General features: G+C 33.6%; 1 protein-coding gene across 1 annotated transcript; it reads right to left on the reverse strand.

The window, feature by feature from the left end:
- Positions 1-3,645: 3,645 nt before the first annotated feature.
- LOC115965991 (UDP-glycosyltransferase 92A1-like) lies at positions 3,646-5,557 on the reverse strand. The gene has a single exon (XM_031085326.1). It carries the CDS (start codon positions 5,388-5,390, stop codon positions 3,864-3,866), a length of 1,527 nt encoding a protein of 508 aa, XP_030941186.1. The 5' UTR covers positions 5,391-5,557; the 3' UTR covers positions 3,646-3,863.
- Positions 5,558-10,648: the final 5,091 nt, after the last annotated feature.

The following is a 10,648-nucleotide window of genomic DNA, read 5'->3' on the forward strand; positions in this document are numbered from 1 at the left end:
GTGATTCCAACTTATGTTTGCCTCTTTTGGGTAGAATGTCATCCAAGAAGGACATTTCCCCCAAAAGAGCTTGGGCGGGAACCCCAAAATAGGCTCCCCCTTCTCCCCACCGTCAAAACACACCCTCTCTTACCTTTGACCTATGGCTTACCTCTCCTATATTGGCTGAGTATAAGTAGGTAGTGCCTGAGCCTTATGTATGTGCTCCACTCCCATATAAGTCCATTGCTTTTCTGGTGTCCATGTGTTTGCCATTGCCTACAGGTCTGTCTAACTCTGCTACACACTCTAGGGCTTGTTTAACTCTTATGGTGTGGATGAGTCACTGGGTCTTCATTCTCTACATCTCATCCTTTCCTTGGGCTAGACATTGCTTAGGTGTGGGCTTCCTCTTCTTTAATTCGGCCCATGTCTCCTTTCATCCCTTATCTGTGGGCTAGCTGGTGCTTCTACCACACCATTGCATTGTTCCTGCTATGATATCATTTACCTTTATTTACCTTATTACTTCTGGGCTTGTGTGCTAAAGTGTCTGTCATGCCAGTTTCACATATATTATTTCTTCCTTCAGTTTCCACTGCCTAATATTTCTATTGGATCAATTCACACAATATCTCAGGCTTTCCTGGCCCATTTTATTTCTTGGACATCCTCAAACCGTTTCATTCTTTAGGCATCCTTGGCCCATTTCATTTTTTCCTACTTCTTACATTCTCATGGGCTTTTGCTAAATCCTTTGGATTTCCCTGGCCCTACTACCACGTCCTTTACCTTTGGATTTATTGGCCTTCGAACCAATCCCACTTACCAATTCCTTTCTTTGGGCCCCTTTGGCCCCTTTTTGCTTTCTTTCTATTTCTTATAATTCTCATGGGATTACTACTTCATTCTTTAGGGCTACCTTGGCTTGTTCGCTTTCTTTGGAGCCACTTTGTTATTTTGTGGGCTTGTGGACCATCATTCCTATCATTCGAGCTCAGTGATCTTTATTTTGTTATTTTATTTCCCCATCTTTCTCATATTGTTGGGTTTATTCTGCCATTGGGCCCTTTTGCCAAAAATGGGCATTAACACTATTATACACCTAATAAAAGTTAATGAAGTGAATGAAAAAAATGAATTTCATTCAAATTTTAAAGACAAAAATAATAATATTACATGAAGAAGTTTTAGAAACAGTATCAATCAAATTCATTGAAGAACCAATATATATATATATATATATATATAAAAGTGTGTGTGTAGGGGGGGTTTAAACACAAAAAGAAAATTTACCCAAAAAAGCACAAAAAGAAAAAAAGGTCTTGTGCAATCATTTGGCTGTATCTTTTTTACTTAATAACTAAATAGAAAAATTTTTAATAATTATTTTTCTTTTTCTTTTTGGATGATAAAATTTTAAGATTCAATTATCTTTCCTTTGACTTTCTCATTTACTCAACCATTGGTTACTGAAAACTAATTGTTGCAAAACTTACTCTTTTAATGAGAAAAGTACTTCACATGCACTTTCAAAATTAAATCATAATGGCAGTTCACAAAACTACTTCTCTTGCTTTCCATAGCAAATCTTACCGAAAATTTGGGTTTCAAAAACCAAATGGCTAATCAAACATTTCCAAGCTCAAGAATCACAATAAACCTAATACAAAATAAACAAAACTTTAACACACTGGTTGAGCCTAAAATTGACCAATTTTGTTGAATTGACCTAACTCTTTGCTTGAGACATCTTTTTATGCAATATGACAGTAACCCTATCTCTCCTGATACCAAAATCATTTACCTTCTTTCGAAGGCCGGACCAACGCAATTTGAGAGCTAAGGCAAAAACTTTAAATAGACCTTTTTATAATAAAGTATTAGTTAAATAATATTTATTTTATTAATCATTAATTTAGTTAATATTCTAGCTAGATCACAATTCATGTTTGTTGAAGTGCCATACTAAAACCACAAATATTTTAGCAAATCTTCAAGTTGCCTTGAAGTAACTAATAAATTAGTTTGACTGTCAACGTCTCGGCTTTTGGCAGCAAATCATTTCGAAGATAAAGCTTGTGGAAGGTATTACAAGTTACAGCGAGAAGATGGGAGGTTAGATATAATTTGGCTTTTTTAAAATGCATGGGAAGTCGGCCATGTGGTTCGGTAATACATGTTGAAACTTTATAAAATGCAAATGGGCAATTTGGGTTCTTTCTAAAATGCAAATTTGGGTTCTTTCAAAAAACTTTATAAAGGTTGTTCAGTAATACATGTTGAAACTCCATGTGGTTCAATATGAATCAAAGCTTAGAAACAGAGTCCCATAGATGTATTTTTGCTTTACAAGAATCACTTCTATGGCTAAAGATGATGAAAGGAGAAAAGAAAAAAAAGATAAGAGAATTTTTTTAAGAAATAGAAAAGTATTTTACTCTCTTCACTATCAAAGAAATGCCTAAATGTTAACTTCCAAGAGAGTCAATAATACGAGTCTAGCTTTTGGAATAATGATTCCACCTACTGTCAGGACCATATGTGCTCTTTTTTCTTAGCAATTATTGCCACCTACGCTGCCGTGAGGGCCACACCAATTATATATTTCTTTCCCCACGTCTCTACGGCCAAGTAATACATGATGAAACTCCATACTGAATCACATGCTTCACTTTCTTTAACTCATCTTCATTAGCATCTTAAACAAAAACATGAAAACTAAATGAATACCTTGCACTAGTTCTATCAAATCACATATACACTAATTTGCAAACTTTCTACATTTATTATTAAAGTTTGTGGTAGAAATTTATTTGTTCTGTTAAGTCTGAGAATAGGCAAAGGAAACTGCAATCTTCTAATATTAATATTTTTAGATTACTCTTTTAATGAAAAAGGTACTTCACATGCACTTTCAAAAATCATAATCGTAGTTCACAAAACTACTTCTCTTGCTTTCCATAGCAAATCTTAACGAAAATTTGGGTTTCAAAAACCAAATGGCTAATCAAACATTTCCAAGCTCAAGAATCACAATAAACCTAATACAAAATAAACAAACTTCAACACACTGGTTGAGCCTAAAATTGACCAATTTTGTTGAGTCGCGCAACCTAACTCTTTGCTTGAGACATCTTTTTATGCAATATGACAGTAACCCTAATCATTTACCTTCTTTCGAAGGCCGGACCAATGCAATTTAAGAGTTAAGGCGAAAACTTTAAATAGACCTTTTTATAATAAAGTATTAGTTAAATAATATTTATTTTATTAATCATTAATTTAGTTAATATTCTAGCTAGAATACAATTCATTTTTGTTGGAGTGCCATACTAAAACCACAAATATTATAGCAAATCTTCAAGTAGCCTTGAAGTCACTAATAAATTAGTTTGACTGTCAACGTCTCGGCTTTTGGCAGCAAATCACTTTGAAGATAAAGCTTGTGGAAGGTATTACAAGTTACAACAAGAAGATGGCCGGGAGGTTAGATATAAGTCAGGTTACATGCAATGAAAATCTTGTATGTTTTGATTATTTTGCAGACTATTCTTAGTGAATTTGATAAGACTATGCAATTACAATTGAACTATCACTTGAGTCTATTATTCAACAACAATAGCAAACATTGTATTAAAGTATAAAATACAGACTCAAATAAAATATTATAATCTTCCACCTTAATTTTATTGTCTCAAGAGAAAAAACTGTTGTGCAATTTATCACCAGTCTTACAGCTGAGGCAATAAAAAATCTTAAATCAATATTATTCCAAAAACTAAATCAATCATATATCATCTGAACATGAGATTCACAATTCGCAATGACAAAAAAGTTGGTGATGCTTATTCTATCAAGAACCAACCTAATTAATTTCCCATTTATTTTTGAACCTCAATTGACGCAGCTTGCTCTTGACTCTTGGAAAGAATGGTTCTCACAAAGTCATCCATTGCTTTAACAGAAGAACCCTTATTCTCTGTCTCATCACTTACCGCTGCCCTCAACTGCTTTTTAACCTCAACAGCCTTATTCCTCATATCCTTGCCTTTACCCTCTTTTTCCAAAACCAATTCAATGACCCTCTTCACCTCTTTCCCCACAATAATTCCTTGACTCCCTCTGGTCAACTCTACACTCACACCCATCTCCTCCATCAGCATCTTTGAGTTGTAAGCTTGCTCAGCCGCCATAGGCCATCCTAGAATAGGCACACCTTGGCTTAAGCTCTCCAACACAGAGTTCCATCCACAATGGCTTAGAAATGCTCCTGTGGATTTGTGTGACAGAATGTCCAATTGGGGTGCCCAGTTACGCACTAACAACCCTCGTTTGCTTTGCTTCATTCTCTCTTCAAACCCTTCTGGTAACCATTCATCTCTGAACTCACTTCTCATGTCGAAACCAATGGGTGGCCTTATGACCCAAATGAAAGATACTCCACTATCCTCCAACCCAATAGCTAATTCCATCATTTGGGACAAACCAATAGTGTTTTGCGAGCCAAAAGAAATGTAAAGAACCGAATCAGGACCGTGCAAATCAAGCCACTCAATGCATTTTTCAGTAGTGAGTCCTGGTCTTTTTCCAGCATGTTGTTTAGAAAAAGAAAAACTTGAAGATGATGTATTCTTAAGTAACGCTGGAGGAATAAGAGGCCCAATAGACCAAACAGGAAGTCTGAGATACTTCCTCAGAAGATCGAACCCCAATGGTTCAATTTCCTCAACTGAGTTACACAACCAACCAACAGACCCACAAGATTGTGAAATCTGTGTCTGCATAAATCTAGACCACAAGTCCTTACCATCTGCATCTCTTATATATTGATGAAGTTGAGAGCGATGAAAACGGTAGCTTTCAGGGAACCCCGGGACTTTGAACTCATCAGAATCTGATGAGCGATGTGGTAGGTTGAGCCAAACAGAAACGTAAGCCAAGGTGCCATAGGCACCACCAGTGGTGAAGGTAATATTCACAGTGTTTACACTCTTTGCAAGCTCTGTGGCCCACCCAAAGAACACGTCTGATATTATACAGAGCGGAGGTTTCCCTTCTTGGTGGATGATATCATTGACAAGGTGCAAGACAGGGTCCTTGAGACTGATTGATGCATGAAAGAGCTTTCCTATGTTGCCGAGAGACAAGTTCTCAGTGTTCTCAGAGTTGGGTGGTAAGTCATGGTCAGTGCTGTTGAATGGGAGCTCAGCAAATCTGACGTTGAAGAGGGATTGTGAATTTGAGTCAGTTGAAATGGTGGAACGGAGGTATTGAATGTTGAGCTTGGTGCTGGCAATGGTGATGGTGAATCCAGTTCTTTGTTGGATCTGTCTTGCTAGTGCTAGGAATGGTATGAGATGGCCATGGGCCATGAATGGTAGCATCACAATATGATCACGAGGAACCATTTGTAATTGTAAGTTTTTTTTACTCTGGATTTTTGTGTTGAAGGTTGTGAAGAAATTGTGATTGAACTTGTTGGAATGTGAGGCAATTAAAGCGAAGGGAAGATGAGCTGTTGGTTCTTTATTTCTTGTTTTTTGAGAGGACTATCATTATTCTTATTCTCGCTTTCTGTATCACTTTTAATGAATACCCCTTTTTTTTTCTTTTTTTTCTTTTTCGGAAATCTTTAATGAATACCTTTGTTTGCTCAAAAAGTTAGTTTAGAAAATATTATAAAAATAATAAAGGTATTAGTGAATGTCCTTATAATAATGATTAATAATTTATTTTAAGAATGTTTTGATATTATTTTTATGAAAAATAAAAAAATTTAAAAAAAAAATTATTTTTTAATAAAAATTTTCTTTAAATAAATTATTAACTAATATTTTAAAAATATTCGTTGACATTTTCTAAAAAAAAAAAAATATATCAAACTTCCTTAAAATTTTTTAATAATAAATGCTCTAAATAACTGAATCTCTTTTTTTATTATTTTTTTAAGAAAATGCGGTGTTGAGACTTAAGAGTCGTGAGACTATCAAATTTGCAATTGAGTTCTGATATTTTGGTATTCGTGTCAACCTCTTCCAGGACCAGCACCAAGTGAGTTTTTTCAAATTTCAAAATATTACAGTTGGGAACTTTAACATATGTGACTGAAAATAATCAAAATATTAATACATAAGTTTTTTATGAATGAAAATATTAAAAGTTTTTTGAGAATCGTGGAGGACGTTGCCCCTATTGGTATTTAGAGAATGATTAGTAAAGGAAAAATGACAGAGGATGATTAGTAAGTGATAATTAATAATTTGTAGTATGTTATGTTGACAAAAAAATTGCTAAATAATGTGTGGTCTAGAACTAACTTTTAGAGACCCGTACCAACTTAGAATTAATGCGTCATGTGATGCCATGTGACATATATGAGTTTTTCTTTTCTTCCGTAAAATTTTATTTGAAGAGAATGACGTCTATGTGACAAGTCACTCTCAGCCATAGGTTTAATTTGATGGTTTAAATCTTTGGCACCTCACCAAATAACAAAAAGACTATTTTATCCTTAATTTTTTTTTTTCTCTCTCTCCTATGCAATTGCCGCTCTCTGCCTCTCCTTCAACCCATTCTATGCATCTCCTTCAATCCATTGTTACAGCAACCCCAGCCCATACGCAAACACTAAAACTTAGCATTTGAAACCAAAACTCCCAAACACCCAAAATCTACGAAATTGAAAGCAACAACACCCAATAATAAAGAGTACCATTCAACCACACTGGACATATGTATAGCCCAGGTGGCAATGGCAGTGGCACATGCAGTTCAGGGTGTTCCTTTTTTTTATTTGTTTACCACTAAATAAAATTAGGAACACCCTCAAATTAAAAAAAATATATATATATATATATATATATATTCTACTTTCAAGCCAAAAAAAATTTTGAACTAAAATTTGAAAAAAAAAAATGTAATAGAGCAAGCAGCAAGCCCACAGATTCTCAAAAAAAAAAAAAAAAAAAAAAAAAACAACAATGGACGACAAGCCCACCGTAAACCCACGGCAAGCCCAACAAATTACAGAGATATCAAACCCACAGATTCTATAAATAAAAAAAATAAAAAAACCAATACAGAGCTAATCACTAAATCAAAAACCTCAAATCACTAAAGCAAATCTAAAGACAAAAACGTCAACAGAGCAACGCCTCAAGCTCAAGCCAACAGACGGAGATCGATCACGTTGCTCGCTCCTCGTCAGAGATCGGTCACATCATCGGAGATCGATCCATTCCAGAGCACATTGCCGCATCAGAGATCAGTCACGTTGCTCGCTCGTCGTTGTCGCTCGCTCACCAATCAGAGATCGCTCGTAACTCGCCCCTCATCGGAGATTACTCGTCACTATCTCAGCCTCAACCTTCAAGCCTCCCTGCTCTGGTGCTTTCTCAAGGTATTTCATTTTACTAACCTCTCTCTCTCTCTCTCTCTCTCTCTCTCTGAAATCACTAAAATGAAATGAATGAGAGTCTCTCTCTCTTTATTCTTTAAGACTAACTTTATCTGATTCTTTTGAACTGTGACGGGCTGAAGCTTTAACTTTATTAATATTTTGCCTATTTTTTTTACTTTTTGGCTTTATCTTATCCGTTGGTGTTGGTGTTGGTGTTGGTATTGGTGAGATATTAATTGTCTTTTTGTGTAATGTGTATTGTGATTTGTGATTGTGAAATTTTTTGATTGACAGCTGGCTCTTGCAATTGGGGGCATCAAGCATGAGGCTTGTCTGTTGAGTGGGGTGGGGGGTGGATAGACACATAGGGTCGGATAAATAATAATTAAAGCAATGTAATGTGCACATGGCTAGCTCTTTTAGTGTAATGTGCAAATGGGATGTGTGCTAGTGTAACTAATAAACAATAATTTAATTAACCAATAATTAATTGGGGAAAGCAACTAATAAACAATAATTAATAATTAAATTAACCAATACATTATAAAAGACAAACAAATTAAATTATGTTAGGCTAAACAACAATTAATAATTTTACAATTAATGAAACAACAATATAACAAATTATAATTTATAAAAGATAAACAAATTAATGAAACAACTCAACAACAATAATTAATAATTTTATTAATATTTCAAATGAACTTATATTTTATTGTTTATTATTTTGCTAGAATTATGGACAAATATTGATAATGAGACTATCATGCAACAATTTCAAAATATGAAAACTCGTAGAAGGCAATTGTAAATTTTATGTATTTGCGTGTATTTTTATTGTTGTTGTTGTCAATATATGAATTTCTCTTTTACTAGATTGTGTAATTTATACTTCTTAAGGAGCACCTTGAAAAAAATTCCTAGAACCACCACTACTAGGTGGGCAAGGACAGAGCATTGGTGGGCTCACTGAGTTGCAGAGAAGAAGAACCCAGCAACAACAAGGACGGTAACTCTACAGCTAAGGTGGGTCCCACTAGGGTCAAGGTCAAACTTGCTCCTAACAGAGCAGCAGTCATGGTGGTCTTCGTGTTCTGGATGGTACCATGATTGATGGAATTTTAGGTACGGGTCTGAACTTGGGTTTGGGTCTTTGAATGTGGGGTAGAAGAAGAAACTTGTCTTGTGGGTCTATGAGGAAAACTGAGTTTTGGAGGGTAGAATAAGGTGGTGATAGCTATAACTAAGTTTTGAGGATTAATTAGTGACAGTCGCAGAGACTACAGTAGTTGGGTCTGTACGTAAAATAGTCTTTTTGTCATTTGGTGAGGTATCAAAGATTTAAGCCATTAAATTAAATATATGGCTGAGAATTTAGGTATTGCATCCCGTGCTCCAATATCCTAGGTATTGCACGGGATATGAATCCTTAAGATGATATATTCAAAACATATGAATCATTAATAATGCATATAACTTACCTTTAAGAAGAAATTTTAGGATACTTTTCCTTTTCTTTTAATCAATTAAATAAAAGTTTATTTATACATTTAGTTCACGTTTTCAAATAGTTCCTAATCTTTCAAATATTTCAATTTAGTCCTAAACTTTTTAAGCATGTGTAAAAAAAATGTTCATGCCATCAATTGATCGATGGTAAAGTATGATGTGACAAACAAAATCACTAAAATTAAATATTTATACTAACACGGAGCCCTGATGACAATCTATATCTATATGTATTATATATAAAAGATGAGACATAGAATTTAATATTTTTATACTCATGATGAGCCACTTTATCAACCACGTCATATATTTTATAAAAAATAAAGTTCCTATATGATTTTTCTATTTTTTTTATATAAAATAATTAAATATAGTTCATGGACAAACCTATTAGTAAACTCCATTACTATTCAACATGTTACTATTCATTTGTTTTAAATGCAAATATTTGACTATTCAATAATCCAAATTGATTTTAACTTTTCATTTTCTTCTTCCTAATTTCAAATGATTGTTAAAATTGAATAATTCATTATCTTTTTAGTAGATATATGCACATGTTTAACTATTCATTACAAATATTACTATTCATTAAATGCAAATGTTTAACTATATTCAGCTACCCAAATTGATTTCAACTTTTAGTTTTCTTTTTTCTAATTTCAAGTAATTGTTAAAACTGAATATTTAAACTTTTCATCTTCCTATTCTAAAATAAAAAAATAAATAAAAAATAAAAATAAAAACTCTTCTTCTCTTCCTCCAATCTTTCCTCTTCCTCTTTGCCTATTTATCTCCCTACTACTCTTTACTTTAGCGTTAAACTTCCTTCATCATTTCCTATTTCTTATATGTTGACTCTTCTTTTTCTCATCTTATTTTATATAAAGTTGATATCATTTATTCCATTTAATCCATATTTTTTTCTACACAAAAACTGTAAGTCTCTCTCTCTCACTCTCTCTTTCCCTTGATTTTTTTTTTCTTTCTTATAACTCTAATTTAGGTTGATGGTTTTTTTATTTAATTTTTTTGTGTTGTATTTTTTTTAATTTCTCATCACAAATCACTCTTATAGCTTTGGTTGAATTTTGGTTTGGGTTAATAAGTAGTTTTTTTTTAAAAAAAAAAATAGAAAATTGAGTTTATATCAAAACAATATATATGGCTACAAATTTGAATGTGTCTACCAATGGACTTCCACTGAACAGAGATGTATTCACAATATTTTTAACTTCATATACTTCTTTGGTATTGTGAATTTGAGAAAGAGAAAGGGGTAGGCAAAGGATGTACGGTCTTTCATAATCCCCTATGTTTTGAAGAAAATAGAGGGCCTATTAGTCTCCCTTTTACTAGAATTTTGTATAGAAAGCACTTTGCTATAAGTTCCTTGATTTTTGTTATTTTATAATGAAATGGGACTGAAATTTTTCCTTTGCCTGACTAAACAACTAGAGACAGATATACAAATACTTTTGGAGAAAGCTGATATGGCTCTTAGAAAGTACAAGATGCATATGGTTGTGGCAAATGAGCTTTTAACTCGCAAAGACGAGGTCGTAGTTGTTACAAGCAATGGAAAGATATCAATTTGCCATTACAAGACTCAGGTTGGTGATGTTGTAGAGAATCCCCTTATTAGACTTATTGTGGAGAGACATTCGGCTTATGTTGAGAAGCCGGATCTATAATATCTAAGCCTAAAATATCATCAAATGTTTGATGTAACAGACATTTACCAAAAATTGCTTTACG

Source organism: Quercus lobata, chromosome 10 (genome assembly GCF_001633185.2).
Source record: "Quercus lobata isolate SW786 chromosome 10, ValleyOak3.0 Primary Assembly, whole genome shotgun sequence".
In the NCBI taxonomy this organism is placed as follows: domain Eukaryota; kingdom Viridiplantae; phylum Streptophyta; class Magnoliopsida; order Fagales; family Fagaceae; genus Quercus; species Quercus lobata.

Coding starts and splice junctions, on each gene's coding strand:
- LOC115965991 (XM_031085326.1), bottom strand. CDS start 5,390: ATGGTTCCTCGTGATCATATTGTGATGCTACCATTCATGGCCCATGGC.